The sequence below is a fragment of the Nestor notabilis genome, unplaced genomic scaffold (assembly GCF_000696875.1).
Source record: "Nestor notabilis isolate BGI_N333 unplaced genomic scaffold, ASM69687v1 scaffold10704, whole genome shotgun sequence".
In the NCBI taxonomy this organism is placed as follows: domain Eukaryota; kingdom Metazoa; phylum Chordata; class Aves; order Psittaciformes; family Psittacidae; genus Nestor; species Nestor notabilis.
In genome coordinates, this window is record NW_009926076.1 from 14059 (window position 1) to 37486 (window position 23428).

The following is a 23428-nucleotide window of genomic DNA, read 5'->3' on the forward strand; positions in this document are numbered from 1 at the left end:
ACTACACTATTGCCATATGCCAAGTAAAAGTAATAGGTTATGAGCAAGGGCATTGCAAACTAACCACACAGAGTAATTTGGTCATAGAACCACTTAAAACAAAGCCTAAAATAAGAAACTTAAGCCACTTCTATATTCTGAGCCTGATTTTTCTTTAAGAAAGCATGAACTGTAATGCATTCAGTTACAGGTCACTCTTATCTGTAGAGACAAACCACCTCCCCAGACCCACATGCAAAGTCCTGTACCTGGAACACCTGGCTCGCCTTTTTCTCCTTTTGCTCCTAGCTGTTTTGGATCAACTTTTCCAGGTGGACCTGGCAGGCCTGCTTCACCTTTGATGCCTTTCTGTCCTGCTGGTCCAGGAGACCCTGGGGGACCAGGTAATCCACTATTGCCTACAGTAGGTACAGACAACGAAGGGGAAAAGAATACAATCCTTAAGGGAGGCCAATACATTTGTAATGCTTTTTCTTACATTGGGAGTTCAGGATTTATTCATGCAGTTGGAATTCACTAAATGACCAGTGAGTTTATTCAAGGGTCTCCAGAGCATCTTAAGCCTTGGAACAAAGCCGGGTGAGTGGACTGCATGGGGATTCTGTGTCTGGCCAACCCAGCTCAGAAGCAGTTGTCTATATGACCCACACCGAGAGAGCTCCCAAGCACTCCACCACACTGTACCACTAGCACAGAGGAGTTGCAACAGCTACAGCAGCTTTGGATTCACAGCCTCCTTGTTCTGAGGAGATGAGTGAGTTTTATTTCTATCAAACTCTTTCAAAATTCATCTCAACAAGCAAGTTGGGAAAATGTAGATCGACTAGTTTCTCTGTGGTTCTTATGGAGCTGATTCTGGATGACTCCAGAACCCAAAGCTACTGATTTTCTTCTTTCTACTGCTTAAAGCATGTTTACAACATGCTTCAGAAATATTGCCCTACTTTAACACCATCAATGCAAAGGTAATGTTTTAAATTACCTAACAATTCATGACATTAATTAGAACAAGAGCGACTGAATGTTATGGCTTAGAACTGCAAAGCAATTCTGAATATCAGCACGGTCAAACAAAGATAACTGAGACAGGTCCCAGTAATGAAGGTCTCGATGTTAGTATTACAAAGCCCCTTCCCACACAGGGCATGGAAAACAGTGGTCTGCATTTTCTGCAGGGGCAGATAAAACAAGCATTACCTTTCAAGCCAGGCAGGCCACTTCTTCCAGGAGTTCCTGGAGGCCCTGGAGGACCAGGGGCTCCCATGACACCCATCTCCCCTTTGGCACCTAAATGCATTGAATCACCATTGTCATTCTGAATAAAAACTCAACACCTATCAGTATCTAACTTTTACTTCCCTGCATCTCTATGGTGTTTATTAAGCAACACATGCATACAAAGCCTGTTCTAAGGGAATTGCAAGCACTCAGTTCTTGTATAGATCTAAGGCAGATAAAATGATGCTTGAAAATTGTGGGATATTTTCCACAGTAAAGTGGAATTTGCAGTGTGCTGTTCTTTATGGTAGAAAGCACATTTATGCCACCAGTAAGTTTAGTTCCCTACTTTGAAACCTAAATACTTGTTTGAAAGCAAACTTGAATTTATTGAAGGCTAAGAAGACACTTAGGTGTATACTGCTTGTAGAGTCTCTGTACTGCCCCCTCTATCCAAAGATTCTTAAAATCCACTTTTGATATTTTTCTGCCAGAGGGTGAAACAAGACTATCTTAACTGAACAGTCTAACACACAGAATAAGGGAATTAGTATTTAAAACTGTGGTGAATCCATTTGAGAACATTTGCAATCACTTCATTTAAACAAATTCTATTTAGAAACTGTAGCAGGGACTAAGAAAAAAAGAAAAAAATAAATTAGGAAAGTGTCACAATAATGATGATCCATCAAAGTCATGATTGAAAAACTGTGAAACAGGATAATGTAGAAAACATTTGAATCAAGTTACAGGGAAGGGTGAAGAGGTGACAGGATTTTAACGCAACAGATTCTGTTACAACTGTTTTTTCAAGTATGAGCTGTATTGGTTACCTGCATCCAACTTTAAATGGATAGGATAAACATTAAAGCTCATTAAGCTGGCATGGCCAAGCATAAAGAGCATCCACCTGTAACTACAGTTCGGTCTTTGTCCACAGGTAAATGTAAACTTACCTGGAAATCCAGGTATTCCATCCCGGCCAGGTGGTCCGGGTGAACCCTGAGGCCCTGGGAGACCAGGGGGTCCTGGATATCCTGGGGCTCCCTGGTCACCTGGAGGACCAGGAACGTCGAAGCCTGGAGGGCCTGGATCCCCTTTCTCACCTGGAACGCCCTGCAACCCTAGAGAGTGTTGTTAAGACACAACATTTTAGCAGGAGGTAAGGCAAAGCTGAGATCTGTGTGTCTCTGGGCATGGTACTGTAGGAATAGATAAATTTTATCTGTGGTCCATTCCTAACAGTCATGAAAACCCTGCAATTCTTCTAAAGCCATTTAATTGTTAATGTTTGCAGGTATTAAGGCCACATTCTCCTGAAAAAACTGTTCCTAAAAGATGTAGCAAATGCAATTAAAAAAAAAACTCAAAAGGAAAACAACATCTCTCTTCATCAACATGTTAAGTTTGATTAATACACCAAAAAGCCATGATTGATGAGGCTGGTTTGTATTTTATCATTCAGTATTGAGATTCTTACAATTATATTTCCATCAGTAAGTCCATTTTATTACATTTTAAGATAACATCAGCTGTGTATTTTTGAAGGATGGTAAAATCCTGCATTGCATTACATTGCCCTGAATGAAAAATATGAACTCTCAAAATATGCTTAAGATTGTTTAACGCTGATGATACTGAGCTTGAGGCACTGATGCAGCAAGCAGACAGCTTGTTTCCCTTCAGTGCACTGTGTCAGTGAAAATGCTCATTCTGGAAATGTAGCTGATAAAAAAGGATCACTCTTAAATAAGTCAAGAAAAGGCTTTGGTAAAGAAACCACAATACCTGGGGAACCTGAGGTTCAAAAGCCAACGAGTTAGAGCTCATCAGGAAGTTGAGACAGGTAGCGGTAAGGAGTTGTAATAGTCGTTAAGTTAGGAAACAAAATAAAGCACATACAGATTAGAACAAAGCAAAAAATCTACCCTAAAGTTCCTGAAAACAGATCTAAGTACAAAGAACAACACCAACACAGTCAAGAGAAAACAGACTGCAAGGAAACTTGGAGGTCTTTGTCAAAGCGCGGCCACCACTGTACGCAGAAACAAGAAACTCAGTGAGATATTTGATGGTACATTTGAAAAAGTAGAATTATCTTCCCTCTCTCCTTGTCTACTATTCTCTTTGGAACTGGGAACAAGCTTTTTCTGAACTGTTTCTTACACAAAACTGAATTCTAATTGAATTTCTGGTTCTCAAAAATGTAACCATATCATAATTAGAACAATACAGACAACACAATCGATTCCAAAGGAATTTGGTGCTTTTCAAAAATAGAAGAATGCTGAATTATTGCAAACTATTTGAAGAAATGGTGGTGCAGAGAAAGGAAATTCGGAACAGGGAAATCCTTCCAAGAATTTTCCAAGAAACCTGAAAAGCAGGGTGCCAGATATGCTACCCTACAGCTGCACAAAGGATCAGAATCAAAACAGCCCAGTAAAACAAACAAGGAATGGGAGATGGGAATGCAGGCATTCTGCACAAAACAGAAGCAGCAATGCCAAGGGAAGTGACAAGGACTTCTCAAGTAGGACCTTTAGCGATGCACTAGATTCCAGAGTCACCATGCTGTTAGTAGCCACAATGATTAGTCAGCACAGACAAGAGCAGTGAAAATACAAGCATTTCAAATCCACCAACTCAAGTAATAACTGTGCACTTGTCAAAATTGGTATTTTCAGGATGAATCAGTGATCACATTAAATCCAATTCTGGCTAAAACCAGAAGAGATGTTACAGGAAAACAAAAGAACATGCATTGGATGAAACATTCAAACCCACACCAATGCAAACCACCCTCTCACCCCAAACACGCACAGGTGTTGCCTTCTGTTTCACCCCAGCCTCAAGTGCAACCATAGGTTCAAGGACAGTATAGTGGGCACAGTAAATCAGGCAGTGGACCCACCTGCTTGCTCAAGGAACTCCAGTGTGAGTTGTCCAGACCCTTCTATCCCTAGCTCTTAATTCTGGACACATTCAAGGCTTGCTCGTGCAGCAAATGCACCTTCCTTTCCCCACTGGGAAACTTGTGAAGAATCTGCTTAAACATGACCTACACTTTATGTATGTGAGTAGAATTCAAACTTCTCAGCCTACTTACTCTAGAGCTTGACCACTCTCATGTTAAGCACTTTGCTGAATCTCAGCTCACTGTTCATAAAGAACTGAATCTGATCAACCAATCTGTGACCCATTGTCTTAGAGCTGGCCATGAATTTTTCTGCTTGCGTTGTGATTGTGAACAATGTCAATCCTGGTGCTGGCATACAAACACATTCAAAAAGTGTGGCTCACAAACATGCAGCATAAACAGTCATACAGGCATGGTGGGAACCAGATGGGGTTTGAAGTGTTTCAGCAGCAGGCATGCTAAGTCCACAGAAAATGTTCCCACTGTGGTGACTGCCACATGTCTCTAGCATCAGGAGTTGGTGCACAGCAAGCCCATCCACTGAATGAGGGGCAAAAGGAATTTCCCTAAACAAACCTTGTGAAAAGAATGATGTGCATGCACATACATGTACCCTTTGCACACAGAGATGGAACAAACCACCTTCATCAGTCACCCGTATTCCAGACAAAAGACAAATTTCCTTCAGAGACATGTTCTAATTATCACTATCTTAGATTCTATTTTGTCAATCTACTTTAAACTTAGCAGGACTCCTAAAACTTGTTGGTTTTGCAGAAAAAAGGGAATCAGTAACCCCAGAACTCAGAGGTTTCTGTAAGAAGAATTCTAAAGCTCTTTTCCAGATGTGCTTATGACAAAAAGAATGTGTACAACTCTTTCTGACAGGCTTTTGTTAAAGCAGAATCATGTCACTGCTTGGAGAACATTTTCTCCTCTACAGAATAATGAACCAGCTAGTTTGGAATACTCGTGCTTTCTTGCTTTCCACACTGAGTTAAACTGTGGTTCAGCTTCCATTTGGGGGGAAAAAAAGAGTATCTACCCACTTCAGGGAAAACCTGAATTCTGCCCTTCATTTTGCAGTTACCATGTAAGCAGAGGGAGGACAAATAGCACTGTATAAGAGATTGAGTTTGTCTGCTTTTTTCCCCCAAACTAGAATAGATAATAATGTAAAAAAGTTCTTAAAAATACCTCTCACCCAATGAATTGGGAATACAGTTTGGAAAGCTAGAAAACTGCTTTGGAATTAAAGAACCATCTTCCTATTTGAAAGCAAAGTAATGGCTGCACAGTACAGGCAGCTAAAGACAGCTTTCCCCCTCTTCTGTATCCCCAAAGCCTCTGCACTGACATTGTGCTTCCCTTTGTCTTGTCCTCAAGAATATTGCAATAAACTCTTCCACAGAGATTTTTGTCCCTGTCTGTGCACAAGAGTTTCTGCCGAGGCTCCAAGTCTTCTCCAAAGTGGGCTCTTTCATCCTTAAAACCTCTCTAAGTTGTGCAAATTCCAGGGCTGAATGCAATTCTATTTCTGATTTCAGTAAAAAACATGATGCACCAGATTATGTCCACCTGACTGGCAAAACAGCCAAGCTAATAGATGTCAAGTCTCTTATCTTTCCTTGCCTGCCTGTTCAGTGGGACCTTCAGTGTCCTGTGTAGCTGCTTGGTATATGCCAGAAATAATATAAGGGTACAAGTCACGTGAGTTTTACCTGGGGGGCCAACAGGACCTGGAGGTCCTGGAGATCCAGGTGGGCCTTGACCACCAATGCCAGGGATGCCTGGTGGGCCTGGGAGTCCTGGTGGTCCGCTTGGTCCGGGGTCACCTAAAAGAACACTCTTTTTTAGTTAGTGAACTCAGTCCAGAAATACTTGCTTTCAGCTGCAGAGTGCCTGCATATTGTACTTGAAATCTCATCCTTGCATGCAAACAAATATGGATCTGACACAGGAAAAAACACTTCAGAGGCTAGTTCTGAAAGCCAGAGATTTGTCCTCACTCTGTGTGGAATGCATGCAGTTTACATTTCAAGGCTACACAGAGACATGTGATTGCATCGTAACCCCCATCAAACTCAACAGATGCTCTCCAGCAAAGCAGGCATGCTCCACAACTGGATACAGACAATGATTAGCAGCAGGAGCTCATGAACTGCTAACCCTCTGCACGCAGAAGCACAGTGCATCTAAATGACAATTATTCTACTGAAAAGGTTTTACCCCCACGTTAACATGCTTTGTTCTTCAGAATCCAGACTTGCAGATACTGACCCACAGACTGGTATTTACTCCCTTGCTTGCTTGTCTTTTGAGAACACAAGCTTCCATTTACACAGGTATGTCTGATTTGGAAATATGGATCCTGTAGTAATTGCTCTAAGGTCATCACTACTGCTATTTACCTGCCATATGACCCCCAGCACCTCTACATTTTTTAAACTTCAACAGGAAACAGAAAATGGGAAGACTTCTCCATACCTTTGGGCCCTGGAGTTCCATCAAAACCGGCCCGTCCTGGGAGACCAGGGTTTCCTGGGAAGCCAGGATCACCTTTATGTCCTTGAACTCCTTTTGTGCCTGGTGGTCCTGGGGGTCCAGGTGGTCCTGGAAGTCCAAATCCACGATCCCCCTGAAACAAATAAAAATCTTTTTAAAAGGGGTTTTCTAATTTTAGTCTCTCCTAAAATATTAAAATCAAAGAAAAAATGCCCGCTATCTTAGAGTTCCATTTCTATTACCCTTACTTAAGCCTCAAGTAGAGAATGTGACTTCCCCCCCATGAGAACCTGACAACAAGAGGTGAAATCCTCCCCACCAGCTTCCTACTGACACAAAGAACCTCTAAGAAAGTGAAGTTTTATATGAAACAAGCAATCACAGACCTTCTGTCCTGGGAAACCAGGTGGTCCAGGAGGTCCATCTAGGCCAGGGCGACCTGGAGTTCCTGGAGCTCCAGGGGGGCCTGGAGTCCCTGGGAAACCTACGTATGACATGGAGGTTAGGGCAGCAGAGGAGAGGACATCAGAGGGCAGCAGAGGAGAGGACATCAGAGAGCATCAGAACAACTCTTCCAGAAATGCTTAGGCCCATGAAAAGCAATAGCTGAAAAGAGGTTCTGTGCTAACTCAAGCATACTTGAGGGGTATGTTTGGCTGAGATAACTTTTGGGTATACAGAGGGGAGCACTTCCAATGGTGTGTGCTTTAATAGAAATTACAAACAGTTCACATCAGAACCATTAACATCTTGAGACAGCATTTGGAGATCATTTATTGAGCCAAGCTCAAACATTCATCGCATCCCAAAGTTTTACCCATTTTCTTTTGTGTCCTTGGTTTACTGAAAAGTGTAAGTGTGAAGGAGCAATACAGTGAATAGAGAAATAATAGCACAGCAGGCTTTTCTCTCATATTTCTGGAACTATTATAAAGATTTATAAATCAAAGCCAAACATTTTTTAAAGGATTCTAGAAACAGAAATCAACTCCCTAGGAAAAAGTAAAGAGGCACATGCCCCTGTGTCCCCTCTTCCAGCCAGTGCAAACAGCAACATGGGTGTAAACATACCTTTTGGGCCTGGTGGACCTGGAAGGCCAATGCCAGGAATACCTGGCTCTCCTTTTGCACCTGGGATGCCCGCTAAGCCACGCTGACCTGGCTGACCAGGATCTCCTGTAAAAAGAAGAAACTAACATAGTTATCAAGAATCAGAATAAAAACCTCTTTGAACTCCCTGGATATCTAGTTGGTGCTTTACCTGGAAGCCCTGGGTCACCATTTCTTCCTGGAGGACCAGGGGGGCCAGGTACTCCTGGTTCTGTAATAGTCTGGCCAGGGTCACCTTTTGGACCTAACACCAAAAAGAAGCAATATGTATCACTGAGGAGAAGTTTCTTGTCTGTTTTTCTTTGGGCAGAAAAAGACGCTAGCCCCATCCTAAGCTTACAAAGAACTTGAACATCAGCAACACTCTACCCAACAGGCTATCTACCCCTGAGCCCCATACAGCACTTACAGGCTTAGAAGCACTATTTAATGTTAAGACAGTTGTCTTGAAATGTTACTTCTATTAGTTTCCTCCTAGGTACTGTCATGTGAATAGTATTTTCCATAGCTGACACCAGCACAACTTCATCAGGATCTGTGTAGCTGACAAGAAAGTAACAAAACCAAACTTGTTCAAAGCAAACCCTTGTTTTAAAAATCTGTTGTAGTTGCAGTATTATTAAGCATAAGCCAGATGGTAGTTACAGTGCATTTCCACTGTAGTCAATCAAGAAGGAGAAGCACAAGGGTGAGTCATGTGCCTTGTACTAACATAGCACAAATTCTGCTCACTTCGTGATTTTGTGATGACCCTCAGTAAAGGAGCTTCTAAGTTCCAGATCTTACACCACCTTTGGGAAAAGCTTAAAAGCAGCATTATGTTCTGAGAACTATCTGGAGCAAGAGGACAAAACTTGATTTTACAGCTTCTGTTCAATAGTACACAGAGACCAACTCACCAGGAACTCCAGGAGGCCCTGGACGGCCTGATACACCTTGGATGCCCTTTTCACCAGGTAAACCTTGTGGACCAAAACCAGGAGGTCCAGGAAATCCTTTGTCTCCAGGTAGACCTGGTATTCCTGGATCACCTGGAATACCCATTTCTCCTTTGAACGCAACACTGCCCTGAAAAAAGGAAGAGCAGGATGGGAAAGAGGAACATGTATTTACCAGCAAAGGAGTGAAGTGTTTCACTGCTTCTGTTTTGAAACTCTTTGGCAGTTTCCATCCTTCTAGTTCCCAAGGCCATTAGCTGCCTACATCTTACTAAAATGACAGAGATAAGGTTTAAACCTGGCTACTTAATTCTTCATGCTACATAGGTGAAATACAGACAGTGGTAGAAGGGACCATCTGACACTATCTGAGAGAAGTCTCAGTTTATTTTTAGAGGCATTGACAGATCGAGGGAGTACCTCTGTATATCATTACTCTGTCTTCGTCACATTTGCCGGTCCTCTTATCTACACTATGTCAAATGCATCCAGGACTTCCCAACACATCTGTGCAATCAAAACTAGCATTAACTGGAACTCACAGGTTCCCCTTTAGGGCCAGGTAGGCCTGGCAGTCCATCTCGCCCAGGAGTGCCATCTATGCCAGGAAGACCTGGAGGTCCTGGGAAGCCGGGTTCTCCTTTGTCACCTTTCATTCTTGGAGAAGTCAAGACATCCCCTGGGTCTCCTTTAGGACCAGGTCTCCCAGGAGCACCTGGAGACCCTGGGAATCCCTGAGGAGGAAGTTTAAAAAAAAGGAAAAAAGAAAAGAAAAATAAGCATTTTAGTTTTTCCAGTTTTTCTTTCACCCCCTCTTTGAGTTTGGCACAAGAATTATGCATTCAAGCTAGTTATAGACAAAAAAGAGTATTAGACACCAATTCTTATCTACTATGCACAGATCTACAAAATATGGAAGACAAGTGAGACCAGAACACAACACCACCACTTACTGGTGGCCCTACAAGGCCAGTTAATCCAGGAAGCCCCTTTTCACCTTTTGGTCCAGGAAAACCAGGAGAACCTGAGTAAAGCACAAAAACATAAAAGAAAAAGATAAAACTGTAGAAGCTGTAAATATCAAGCATGCTGTTTGCATAAGATAACAGCTAAGTTGTTCTAAAACCAGGCAAGGTTTAATCTGCTTGTTTGGGGGAGCTTGATGTTATTTGAGAACCAAATTTGCAACTCTAAGTTAAATCAGTAATGTCAAAAAATGTCACACTTGCAAAAAGCTCCAGCTCCTCGATCATTTCAGGAATAGCAAGTAGTAGATGTTAATTTCTGTCTTTCAGTTAAATCTATAGCAAACCATAAACCTTCAATACTCAAAATGTTTGCAAGTCTGTCTTTGATCAGAGAATCTTTTTTGAAAGCCTAGATTTTCAGAAAAGGAGTGATTGTTTTGCATGTATCCAACCATCTCTCCGTTACACTCCCCAACTGCGCGAAATACAACAAGCACCAAGTATATACTGCAGCTGGCATCTGCATCTGAATTTGTACACATCACATTATACACAGATACTCAGATATGAAAGTGACTTTATGGAATATATTAAGCAAAACAGTGAAGACTATAGCTTTACCTGGACTACCTGGAGGTCCTGGTGGCCCTCTCTCCCCAGGAGGCCCAGTTATTCCAGTTCCTATGCAATTGAAGCACGTGTCTCCCTGATCACCTAAAAAGATTTGCACAGAAAAAACACACTTGAGAACCAGATCTCAGAAAACATTAAAAGAATTCTAAAACATGTATCAAAGTCCCAAACTTTAATTAAATTCAGAGAGCAAAATGAATACTGGGAATGTTTCACTGATCTGACAACAGGCTGAACATTTCGTAAGAAAAAATAAAAAGGACAGAAAAAAACAATGGTTTCAAGAAGCTGAGGAATTTGCTTCACATACAGACTCTTCTGACACTTGACAATGTGATATTCAAGCAGTTAGTTTAGGTTAACTAACTAATCCTTACAATCTCCATGAGAAAAAAGGCTTCTGTTTGAAAGGAGTACAAAATAAAATGAGATGGCCAAAGTCATGTAGGATGTCCATGGTTGAGCTACGAAAAAATTCTCACTTACCCATATCAGCATCCTCATTGCAAGGTTGTCTTTTTGGAAACAAGGATACACGTTAAAGATATCTTTCTTTTGATTACCAAACAAACACATTGTAGATCGACCAACTCAAATTAGGAATCTTGCATTTATAATTTCAATGTTGCTTTCCATAAAAAGTGTCAAATTTATTCATTAAGTATAAAACTTATTCACGTAGAGTTGGAAACTGCTGCTACAAAGCACTTAGTTGCTCTCTCCTGGGAGGTACTCAAATCTGAAGTTCCATTTTACTTTAATCACGACCCATGCTAGGCATTGCTTGTACCCTCAGTCACTTGGAGATTTCTGTGCTTTAACACTAGATGAGGGACTACTCTACACTCCCAAAACCCCATATTTCTTACTCAGAAGCAGAAAATATCTGCACTGAACCCTACTGGGAAGAGACCACTGTTTATCCTTATTTAACGCAAGCTTTAACAAAAAGAGAAAAAACAAAATAGCCATGGACACTGCACCTTTTTGGCCTCGCTCCCCTGTAAAGCCTTGTTGTCCTGGAATTCCTGGAGGACCTGGTGGCCCCTGCTCACATATCCCTTCACCTAAGGAGAATCAGGAGAGGTTTAATGATCAATTTGTTACAGACTGACAGCAGCACTGAATACATGTATTCAGTACAAAAATGCACTTCCTAGTATTTGTGTGAATATTCTAATATACCCACACAATCACAGACCAAACACTTTGGCAATTCAGACAGAGGACTGCTAATGAAAACCCACCAACGTAATCCAAACTCAAAAGGAAACAATCACCAGTTCTCCTTCACAACCTCAACTGCCTCCCACTGCTTCCCACAGCCTACAGACTTCCATCTGTACACCACATTCTGCTGTTCAGTCTCGTATCATAAAAGTATGTGTATGAAATATCAGTGAGGGGACTCAAGATGCCAATGCCATCTAGACACTAAATTCCCCCCTGAACCATGTTAACCCTTCCCCACCACAGTTCTCATATTCCATCTCCCATTCCCTACTTCCCTTATACCAAAAAGGAGCTTCATCCAAAGTTTTTTGTGGTCTACAGATGAGAATATTTACAAAACGAAACTGGAAATCTGTGAAAAGTTACTCTTTTGACTCTCCAGTCTCTTTCACTTGCTATCTATGTGCTCGTTACTTACCAGTAGGAACAGATGGTGCAGGTGGCCCTGGGGGACCTGGTGGTCCTGGGGGTCCTCGTGGTCCATCAGGTCCTGGCTGCCCAGGAATAGAAACACCAGGTAAACCTGGATCTCCCTTCTGTCCTCTCTCTCCAGGTAAGCCAGGTGGGCCAGGAGGTCCAACAGTAGTGATCCCTAAGATGAAAAGAACATAGGTAAGTGATATGGGTTAAATTACCCCTAAGACCATTAAGTTAGTATCTGTTTGACAGTCTGGATGATTAACATCCTCTGCTCACCACAGCAGGGGTAACAAATGTTTAGAATTTCTCATAACTTTGTGATCCTGTAAGTTTAGGACCACTCTTGAAGCTCATAGGTTGCTCTAAATAATCCTGCCATCAGTTTCTGCTCAGGCCATGCATCCAAAAGAGTGTGAAAAGACTGTGAAACTAAATATACGTTCAGACGTTTGAGCATACAACTTATTTTAATGTTTGCCCTCCTACCTGGAGAACCTGGCAAGCCAGGTGGCCCTGGCCTACCAGAGAATCCACGCTCCCCTTTGGCTCCTGGAAGTCCTGGCAATCCTTTGCTACCTTTTGGTCCCACTGCTGCATCAATGCCTGGTCTTGAAATGACCTGTAAATTTTTCATGTTCATGTGAAACGACTTGTCATGGAAAGTGTCACTGGAATGGTAAAGAGATGTGAGGGAGGAAAAGTTCAACATACTTTGAACCTCATACCAATGACAGGATGCTTTTCCCGCTCCACTGAATTACCAGGTAAAATTCCAGTAAAGAGCACTCCCCAATAGGAAGAACTTTTACTGCCAAGCCAACATGGTTATAACAGGCTTCAGTGAAGCTGACTCAATTTCTGCTGGTCTGAGGTTATCATCTAGCCTTGTGCTTGTAACCTAGCAAATCCTAGGGCACAGAGTCTATCTTGAAAGAAGGAATCATTTCTATTAGTGAACATATGAAATCTTTCCTGGGTCTGTTATTGTTATACCCAGAGATAGGACCCACAGTCACCCAAGAACTGTGATGAAACAACACTATCAATCAAATGCAAATAGAAAAGAAAGGATCAGCAACTTACAATTCCAGGAGGACCAGGGGGACCAATATCACCTTTTTCACCCTACCAAAGAAATTAAGAGCATTTTTTATACTGTGCATTAATACAAAAGGAAATTATTGCGAGTATTCCTCAACAGTGGGTGTAATAGCATAGGCAATGCAATTACTACTCAGCCAGAGCTGAACTCTGATGACAGATTTTCAAGCTACCAGAGCAGTGACAAAAAACCTGGCATACCTTTTCACCGTCTCTTCCTGGAGCACCATTTATTCCAGGCCCACCAGGTAAACCCTTCAAGAAAAGAGAGAGAATCACACTCAAGTCTTCTCCATATCAGAAGAAAAGCTTATAAGGAGTCAAATTAGAAATGTACAAGTTACTCACATCCCTACCAGGCTGACCAGGTTCTCCATCTTTGCCAGGCTTCCCCTTCAAAGACATAAACACTCATTGAAATAAAATGTTTCAGTGGTGAAGAATTCTTATGGAAATTGTGTTACTTATTTCCCACTTTTCAATAAGGCAGACTTCCTCTAGAATGCAGTCCTTGTGACAAACACGTCAAAGACATCAATGGAGTTATTTAAACTGAGGTTTTCATTTCGAAAACCAGAACACAAAACCATGGCAAGCCTCAAAGAAATGTTGTGTGAGTACAGCACGAAATGATCTTCAGTTAACTATTGCTGATTCATTGTGCTTAATAACCCCCTTTATTTTAACAATAGAGAAATCCTTTATTTGTAAAACAGATCCTAACTCCCTAAACACCAGAACATTATATTCAATTAGGAAATTGGTATAATGTGACTGGTTAAATAAAATATAAACATTTATGTGCTTAAATTTTAACTCTCCTTTAAACCAAATGCAGTTTTCTAAAGAATAGTATCAACAAAAATACAAAGTGCAACTCCACTCAAAGAATTGACTTCTAAAAACCATATATTCTTCCTAAAATGCTTCTAAAACCCATATATTCAAGGACAGACTTGTCATTGCTGCAACAAAACTAGTGCAAGTTCCACTTTATTACAGATCATTCACTGGGCAATAGAACTCTATTGTTACAGAAGCTCTATGTACGAGGGACACCTGCTGGAACGTCACTGGAATAGGTGGCCAAGTTTCACCACAGTGCCAAGATCAGCTCTCAGTCTTTGGGAAGTTGATAATAAGACCTGACAGATACTGTGTATTAGAGTATAATGTGATTTGTGAATTCTTTTTTCTTCGTGATGAGTTCTGATTCTCAAAAATTAAGTTTTAAGACCTCCTGTGAGGTTGCAGAACTGTTTGATTACATATACTGATATTTTTATGAGTGTATCTGAAATGGGTTTGAGTCCCACGGAATCATATGGAGCCCAAACAGGCAGCTCAGAAGTAACATAATTGCAAAAATTCATTTGAAGTATGCAACATGCCCAAATTCAGAGCAATAAACCCAAAAATGTTGGTAAACAAGCTTTTGGCAAAAGGCATCTGCCATCAGGACCTTTATCCTTTCAGATCTCTGCAGATTTCTGTAATTCCCATTTACTTTTGCAGGGAGGAGCAACTTGGAAAATGCAATTCAAGCCCACTCAAAATACAATGAGAATTTTGGCTTTGTCAGTCTGCCTCATTTGTTATGCTCCTTAGGGAAGGCACATCGAAGTCCTCCTCTAAATCTCAGCAACTAAGAGTATTTTACCTGGATTACCAAACATTTGCTTCCATTGTATTTATTTCCTATGTTATTTTGAAAACCTACTGCTAACAGTAGATTTCTAAACAATGTTTATATATTGTTGAATTAACCTGAGCCACACTTGTGTCTTGGTTTTCAAAGAGGTCCATTATGTTGATGAAACTATGGGTTCAGTAGCTGTGATAGTGAAAATACAGAATGCTTCGAGCTGGTAGCAGCTTGTCTTGTCTTTGCTGGTCTGGCCATGTCATTTTCATCCCATTTCTTAGCACTTCTATGATTTTCCTTAGTATTTCTGAGCTGTGGTATCCAAGTAAATTTCAATTCCAGGACGAATTTGAGTCTGGACAGGAACAAAGTGACTCATGCTATCTGGACTCGTGCCCTCCCCAGGCAGCACATAAACTGAAGTAGTTTCTTGGGGAGTGACAAATGGATTTTTGGTCTTCATGCAGCGTTCAGAGACTTGGTTTTCTGACTCACCTCATGAGTAAACCCACTGAGGATGAATTTACATAGACCAGCTTAAATACATACCAATCTCATGCTGCTTGACAAGCCAGTACATAGCAAAATGAAAGAAAACCCTCTCTCTCTATGGAAACAAAAACCTGCTGCCTCAGTCAAGCAGCCCAACAACTTTGAAGGTTTCCACATGTAACATAATTTAGATCATTTTATCTTGCCCTCAAAACTAAGATCTACAAGTAGATGATTCTACCAGAAAGTACTGAGAGATCCATAGCTGGAAGCACTTCCACAAACCAGATGTACCATCCACTATTTTGCCAGGTTATGGAAGAAAAAAGTCTCTTACCCAGAGGCTGATGGGCCCCACCTGAATTCAACATTTGCTTAATTCTCAAAGATAACACTGATTGGAAAGATAAATGTTTGGTTAAACAGACTACTTACTCTTTTGCCTGGTTCTCCTTGCTCACCTTTTTCACCTTTTACGCCACCGGGAAGACCCTGGACACACAAAGGTCATCTTAAACTGAGCCCATAAGCCAGTGCAGAAAGAATTTACAGTTCTGATACAGATGCAATGAAAAAAAGAACTAAAAGAGGGCTACTCACAGGAGGACCTTGTGGCCCAGGAAGTCCTGGTGGGCCTGGATCACCTGGAATACCCTGTCAAGCATGGGCAAAGAAAAATAGGATTAAAGCCTCCATCACTCCCTAGTAGCTCAGGCAATTTCTTTAATTCCCAAGAACTATGGTCAGTAAAAGATCACATTTATTCTTTCTTTGTGTGGAACTTCAAGTGCATCTATAAATTTTTTAACTGCTCATCCTGTTTATTTAGATGATTCACTCTACTAAGATACAACTGTCTCCTGCATGCCCTGGTTTGGTGGCCTGCAGCTGCTATACAGTCATAAAAAGAAGGGAAAAAAAACCCCAAACCAGGAAAGAAAGCAGAACAAATGCCAGATCCTGCTAAAATTACAACAACAACAGTCATTAGATCAGTGGTAATTGCTGAAGTTGTGAGAGCACCAGGATCGATAGTGTGTTTGTCTGAAAAGTGTTAAAAAGTTATGGTTTCTGTTTTGTCTTGTTACACCTTTGTGCAAGTTCTGAAATCTCTTCACCATTAACCTAAAGAAAAGCTGCAGATTATTGAATCCACAAAAGGTTTCTGTGTAGAGTTTCTGTTATTTTCTTGGAGGCCTCCCAGACTTATACTTGATTCTCAGTCAGAGATCACAGGCAGAGATACACACCAGAACTTTGTGTGTATTTCACAAAATTGTAAGTGTAATGCTGAAGTATTTCACTGATTGTGTACTACTGAGCACAAGCTTGGTTGAAATAAAACCAAATATATAAGCTTTGAAGTCATTGTTAATGTTGGTCAAAGACAATGCACTTACACTCAGTAAGTCTTAGTGCTTTAAAAGGAATGTAGTTAGAATGCTTTTGTTTTGTACATTTATTTAACTCAATGCTGGTATAATTAGTCTTTCAGAGACCCCTGATGACAGAGGAAAATTACTCTGACCCTAATAAAGTCAGATGAATTTTTGCTTCTACTACAGTGTGGTCAAAACGTCACCTTGTGTTTTCTTAGAACTATAAAGACACACAATGCTGCTCTTCACCTTCTGTCCTACCATCCAGTAAAACAGAGACAAAAACCAGAGACCTTTCTAAGATGACTGTGCATTGCAAATGCACATCAGTGGATACCTCTAGGTAATGCCTTAGTGGTGCCTAATGTTCTTCTGAAAAGAAGAGTAACAAATGGTTTGATCAAGATGAAGGGCAGACTTGTCCTAAAATCAAACACTGCTAGACAGTAGTACCAAACCTTTCTTCTCTGACATGCTACCCAAGATGAAAAGGTGGAAAGGAAGAAACTGATCCAAATACAGATGGAGGAAACTATCAGTTTAAAGTTTAAAGCTCAGTTACTGCAGTGACATTTGCAAAATAACTGATCACTCACCACCCTTAACTCTTCTATTATTCGGGGTGGTATTTGAGAATACCACAGAAATGATCCTGCTGGTGCTGCTCAGACTCTGTGACTGGCACCCAGAACCAGATGGTACTGTGAAATGTTCCCCAGTAAAGAAAAAAAGGAAAAAATGTAGTAACTTAAAAAAATGGCAAGTTTCCTGATGACTTTTTGGCATTTATGGGTGAGGAAGGATCCATACAAATCAAACCAAGAGTTTAAGCTTACTGTTGGCCTAATGTATATTTTTGAGAGGCCAGAAACAGGGGAAGCATTTTATTCAGACCACACGGAAGAAAGATCTTGGGGCATCACTAATGACAAAAAAAAAAAGGAGAGAAAAAATAAAATAGAAGAAAAAAAGGAATTAAGTTAAAATTTTTGACAGGCTTCTTCACAATGGATGACGCAGCTGGTTAATTACTGGCAATATGAATCCCCAGACAGCTTTGAAAATTGCAGTCTGGGTGTTCCAAGGAATGAGAGTATTTTAACTGCTTTTGCTGTTACTATGAACTTCCTTTAAAAGAGTTTCTTAAGAATAGTTATTTTACTAAGGGAAGTAACTGAGATAATGTGGCTGGCACGCCTTCTATTAAAGGAAAGGTACTCAGGCCTGAAATATGCAGTACTTTTGAGAAAAATAACAACCTTTGCAGTAAGCAGGGTATTAGTATATATAATGCAAAGTAACAGAGGCTGCAGCTTGATCACAGGCTCATTGCAGATGGATACAGTTTCCCACTCACCTGATCTCCTTTCTGAAACTCAATGTCATTTGGTCTCTTCTGTTCTCCAATTTGCCCTGGTGGCCCTGGAGGTCCCTGAAGACCTTGTTCACCCTGATGTGCAAGAAGATGGCAGTTGGTTACAGGCAAGACAAGCCAAAGTGGCACGCGTAAGTATTTTGAAAGGAATAAGCAAAAATCTCATCATGATCACCTACTCACTTTTTCACCTTTGGGTCCTTGGAAATTCAAACCCATATTACCCTGCAAAAAGTATAACTCATCAGCCCTTAAAAGTTACAAATGAACAGAAAGAAAAACAAAACATCCCAACACCACCATCAATGGGGGAAAGAAAATACCTTTGGTCCTGGCAGCCCTGGTGGACCAGGGGGTCCCTGTTAAAAAAGGAACAGCAAAAAAAGTCACTTCCAAACACTTTATAATGCCCCTATGTGGCAAAACCCAACAAAACTGATATGGCTACTTTGACTCCTGGGCATTATAGCCATGTTGACAAGGCACCTTGCCTTCCTCTGATTGCTCTTCCTCACGCTATTCAACTTCACAAATATACAAGAAACTAGTTCTTCCTTTAAGTGAGAGACAAAATTAAATAGTGAGGTATTAAACATTAAGAAAAGAATCATCCTGGTCTAAAATAAGCTGAATCTTGCCCCTCAGGTTTCTCACAAGCAGACTGCACAAAGATTCAGCCTGACTTAAAGCAAGAAGAGGTCTGGGAAGAGGCTGTTTCAAATGTGTCACATTTAAATGCGCACAGCAGCAGCTCCAGGGTGAACTGAATGCTTGGTTCCTGTTGTCTTCATACCAAGTCTTGATTACCAAGATCTCTGCACTTTACCAATCTGCCTCTGGGAACACTAAACAAAGAAGTAACTGCCCCATTTAACACTTTATGAGTAACAAGTTAAAGAAACTTACCGTCAAACCTGGGGGCCCGGGAGGGCCAAGTGGACCTGGTATTCCCATGGCACCGGGTGGGCCCTGTTGAGAAAGGGGAAGAGGATATGAGAGAGGCACCTTTCTATGAACAAAAACCAAACAATGAGACGTTCAAGGTCAGAAAAAACCCACAGCTGGTACCACATAAACTTCAAATCAAAGTAGCTGACCACCAACCCACCAACCTGTCCTTGTGGAAAGGCCTAAAGGAGGGTACATCATGTTAGGAGTGTTCTGCTCTCATCAATACATCTCTCTGGCTTGGATAAAGGAATGCTTTTTTGTTTGTTTTGAACTACTTTTGTGCTTTCTTTCTCTTCATGCACTGAGAGAGAACAACAAAACACTTTGTATTTGTGATTCCTCCCAGCCAGAAACAGACAATAGGGAAGCACAGATCAGAGGAACAGAAATGCTAATAGGCTCAGTCTGGTCAGAATGGCCTGGGGCTTGCCTCTCTGTACCAGGAAATGGGAGTCTCTGGCTTCTATCCAGTCCAGGCTGATAGGCCTGCTCCCCTTGTTCTGCCACTACAGCAGTGAATGGCTCAGTGGGAAGCACAGGGCCTGGAGTCACTAGCTGTTTTCACAGAAGACTGCTGGGAGAACAGAAACACTGTTCAGGAGATGCGGCATAAGGAGAACAGCTGAGACATCACCCTTTTCCCACCATCCAAAATAGCGGCTGCAGCCCAGAAAGGCAGATGTTACTTACTTTACTTCAGGGTGAAAAAGGGAAGGGAACTCCAGTACTGATACAATGTCTAGGAAGGGGAAACAGGCAGGGGAAACAGAGAAGTGAGTCAGTAACTGTGAGTACTGCTGTCTGCTGGATACCGCTTTCCTGACCAGGGGACCTTTCTGGGACCTCTGTGGGTCACCCTATGAGGAGCAATACGGAAACACTCACTTTCCCTGAAGCCATAAACTAGAGGTATGTTAAATGTGAGCCCTGGTTCTCCACATAAATGTATGGATCTCCTAGCACCAAATGTTCCAATTGTCCTGTAATGCAAATACTTCTCATGTTATCTTCCTGGCAGAGCACAGCATAATAGTACTTTACATAACTTACAGGTATCCCTGGAAGACCTGGAAATCCTGGGTCGCCCTTCTGTCCTGGCAGCAAGGAGGTAATTATTTCACCTGCTTCACCCTAGGAGAGAAAGAGATGATTTTAACTGATAGCACATTTCTTCATCACCATTCTGACTCTAAAGAACACATAGTGGCTCTTAGGACTCTGAGAGACTCAAGAGTTATGCTACAACCTCACAAGTACTCTTTAACGTAAGTAATACGTTCTCCAAGAATAGCTTTTTTTTAGGAGAGGATTCTTTAAATGGCTAAAGTACCAACTATTAAAAGCTCTCTTTCTGTATGTACAAATATATCAGCATTGATGTAAATTCCAAAAGATTAAGGGATTGAAATACAAACGCTTCACAAAAGAAAAAGACATTCTGTCCCCATGTGAAAGCAGTGGATAGGAGACCAAAGCAAAAAGGTTCATTCAGCTGCTTCCAATGTCCCACCTCAGGAGACAAATTATGAGTATGCTGTTATGGTAGTTGTGCTCCATGTTCTATGTTGAAGCACAGTTTCTTATTGATTTTGGGCAATGTCTTTGGTTTAAAAGTATATGTTCTGATAAGCTTTTTGATAACTTGATGCCTCACAACAGACACTGTCCATCACACTGCCAAGGAAACCAGCTTCAGAAAACACTCTGCTACTTCTGACCGAAACTGAGTAAAGCTACTGCAGAATTTCCAGTTAGTTGCACTGGGGTGGCCTAGAAACACTGCAAAATGTCACTCCAGATTCCAGTGGATGCACATGGTCTTGCATGGAAGCAAGCAGGTTACCTATGCCAGATCATACCGCACACCCGAGCCCGGTTCGTACTTCATTGTGTGAGAACAGAACACTTACCTTCATACCTGGCAGACCAGGGGGTCCCTTTGTTTAAAAGAAACAAAAAAGAAAAGAAAGATCAATAGGTATGATATTTGCAAGCCACTAATCAGATCTACACCCTGAGGCAAGCATTTAATACAGGAGTCTAAAAAAAAAGACACAAAACAGGATAAAATTTTATGATCTTGAGAATCAAGTGGAAAAAGTTAGAGCATTAAAAGGACCACGTTTCCATTTCTTAGCAATTTGTTTCTTAATTACCTCCTATTATCCATCCTGTCCACTACATTTCTTTCTGTTCGTACTTTGGTTCTGACAGTCATTTTGCTGTACGTCCCTGTTTTATAATGAAAACACCCTACAGTGTCTCTTTTTTTCTGCCCCATTAATCACCAGTAAGACTCTTTAGATGTACCGGATGAGAGTATCAAGATCTTACTTCTCTGTACACATATGCATATATTTGTATTTTCTGCAGGTGGCAAAGCATCTCAGCATGTGAGAACTCAAAAGGCTTTTTATAAGCTTTACCACAGCATGCAGCAGAAAAGCTCACTTTTATTGGACATCTAAAATATGCTGATTAACCATAAAAAAAAGGAGTCTTCTTATTTATTAAAAGAACAACTGCAAAAAGAGGCTGATATTATACAGCTGATTGGGAAATATTTTACTTACAGGAGGCCCTTGTAAACCAGGAAAACCTGGACTGCCTGGGAATCCACGTTCTCCCTTAGGGATGAAAAAAACATTTAGCCAACACCAAACCAATACATAACAAAAACAGATAACCCAATTCTGACTGAAAAGCTCAGTTTCATTGTTAGCTTATGACTCCAGAGTAACAAATTGTATTACAACAAGCTATAGGATAAACAGTTTGTTAAATCACACAGCTGACTGAAACAGAACTTCCCACATTCAGGTATTTCCACATACTTCCAGGCAAAGTACTACAGAGATGAAACCCACAAAAAGCGCTATAGAAGATAAGCATAACATGAAGCTAAGTAACATATTAGGATGAAAGTGACTCCTTCCAACAAGCATATTGAATCAGTATTTTCAATGCATTGTTATTAAAAATTAATAATTAAAGTGCCACTATTAGGTAAGTTTTCCTTGGTAGCGAGAGTCTACTACAAAGATGAGACGCCGTGTATGATCTAGTTATCAGACACTACTCTCAATTGTTAGCTATAAAATTAAGGATTAGAGCAAAGAATTCAACTACACTGACTGCATAGTATAAATATTGTGTCTTGGTGCTGCCAATTTCTGGGAAAACTTGTGCTTTAATTAGCAGAACACAACCTCTTGTCTCAGATACGTGTGCAAGTCTGAATCATCTTGGAATTACCTGCACTGGTCAGTAACAGCAAGTACTGCTGCACATAATAAATGAAACCTACTGGCTACAGCCAGAACAACAGCTCTTTATCATCTTATTCTTGCACTGTTAAGAATTTTAAAGGGATTCCAACCTTTGTTCCATTGCATCCTGGAATACCCTGAGGTCCTGGTGGCCCATCTTGTCCTGGTAATCCCTTTAAAGTGGGAAAGAGAAAAGAAGAGTTAGCTTGTAGGATGCTCTTCTGGGCCTGAAAGACAAAAGGGAACAGATTCATATCTATACAGCCCATTTCTACTCACAGGAAGTCCTGGTGTTCCTGGAAATCCTGGAAGTCCTGGCGGTCCCTAGAAGGAAATTAACCGTATGTGTTTTAAAGAGTATGGTACTAACAGATGTGAAAAAGGATTTACCAAGGTTTTACTAAATGTAACCTGCTTATTATCTAAGTAAACAGAAACATCTGAATCACATGTAAAAAAAGAATGTCGTGCTGGACAGCCATCAAGGTTCTAACCCTTCTTTCAGGGACACATCCACAAAAACAGAGAAGAAAATGCAGAACAACTAAAGTAGTAGTATGTAGATATATAGAGAAAATAAATGAACACTCAATAGTGTGGAAAACGGTGTGTCCTAATGAAGTCAGAGGTGCATTAACTGTCACCAGCTGAGGGTTCTGACAAAAAGAAAAAGCAAAGGCATGAAACCTAAAGAATTTGCAGACAAATTGACCTTTCCTGTATTGATCCTACATACACTGTGTCTACTTCAGAATAAATAGAAGCAAAGTTACCGGCACTTATGTCCTGTATAGCAAAACAGGTCAAATAAGTATTGGGGCTACTCCTCCCTATAAGTTCATCAAAGTAATACAAGCAATAGGTAAGATTGCATGCAGCCTTATATTACCTGTAAAAAGTAATACAATCTCTTCTATCTAGTAGAACCATTACTCTTCAGATTGAAGTTAATTTTCACCCCCAATGAATCACCACTTCTGTGAGGAGCCACTCAATGCATGGCAATCTTCATCCATAATTCCAATATATCACCCTAAAACTGCACCGATACTTACTCTGATTCCTTTGGGTCCAACAGGCCCTGGAAGTCCATCATCACCCTAAAAGAAAAACCAACAACAACAAACCAAGAACACACACTCAAGTTTGCAGCCTGCCTTTCTATCAAATTCAACCGTAAGCACAAAATTTCTTCTACATGTTTATAGTAAGCGCACTAAAGTTAAATTATTTCTTTCTTAAGTAAAAAGGTTCAGAGTTATTTTATTTGA

At 40.9% G+C, this 23428-nt stretch overlaps 1 protein-coding gene across 1 annotated transcript in view; it reads right to left on the reverse strand.

Moving 5' to 3' along the window:
- The window catches only part of COL4A5 (collagen, type IV, alpha 5), a gene marked incomplete at its 3' end in the record, with an annotated part of 40174 nt that overhangs the window by 13754 nt on the left and 2992 nt on the right, over window positions 1-23428 (reverse strand). Inside the window, exons 3-32 of the mRNA XM_010013360.1 lie at window positions 23213-23257; window positions 22437-22481; window positions 22268-22330; window positions 21462-21515; window positions 20799-20825; window positions 19939-20019; window positions 18844-18906; window positions 18261-18296; window positions 18121-18162; window positions 17920-18012; window positions 15784-15837; window positions 15619-15675; window positions 13395-13439; window positions 13248-13301; window positions 13029-13070; window positions 12432-12564; window positions 11944-12117; window positions 11276-11359; window positions 10281-10373; window positions 9645-9715; window positions 9234-9425; window positions 8653-8821; window positions 7905-7997; window positions 7715-7819; window positions 7030-7127; window positions 6626-6776; window positions 5860-5973; window positions 2175-2342; window positions 1198-1287; window positions 249-398 (exon numbers count right to left, since the gene is read on the reverse strand). Coding sequence (XP_010011662.1) covers window positions 249-398; window positions 1198-1287; window positions 2175-2342; window positions 5860-5973; window positions 6626-6776; window positions 7030-7127; window positions 7715-7819; window positions 7905-7997; window positions 8653-8821; window positions 9234-9425; window positions 9645-9715; window positions 10281-10373; window positions 11276-11359; window positions 11944-12117; window positions 12432-12564; window positions 13029-13070; window positions 13248-13301; window positions 13395-13439; window positions 15619-15675; window positions 15784-15837; window positions 17920-18012; window positions 18121-18162; window positions 18261-18296; window positions 18844-18906; window positions 19939-20019; window positions 20799-20825; window positions 21462-21515; window positions 22268-22330; window positions 22437-22481; window positions 23213-23257 — 2686 coding nt within the window. The remainder of the gene's footprint in view (window positions 1-248; window positions 399-1197; window positions 1288-2174; window positions 2343-5859; window positions 5974-6625; window positions 6777-7029; window positions 7128-7714; window positions 7820-7904; window positions 7998-8652; window positions 8822-9233; window positions 9426-9644; window positions 9716-10280; window positions 10374-11275; window positions 11360-11943; window positions 12118-12431; window positions 12565-13028; window positions 13071-13247; window positions 13302-13394; window positions 13440-15618; window positions 15676-15783; window positions 15838-17919; window positions 18013-18120; window positions 18163-18260; window positions 18297-18843; window positions 18907-19938; window positions 20020-20798; window positions 20826-21461; window positions 21516-22267; window positions 22331-22436; window positions 22482-23212; window positions 23258-23428) is intronic.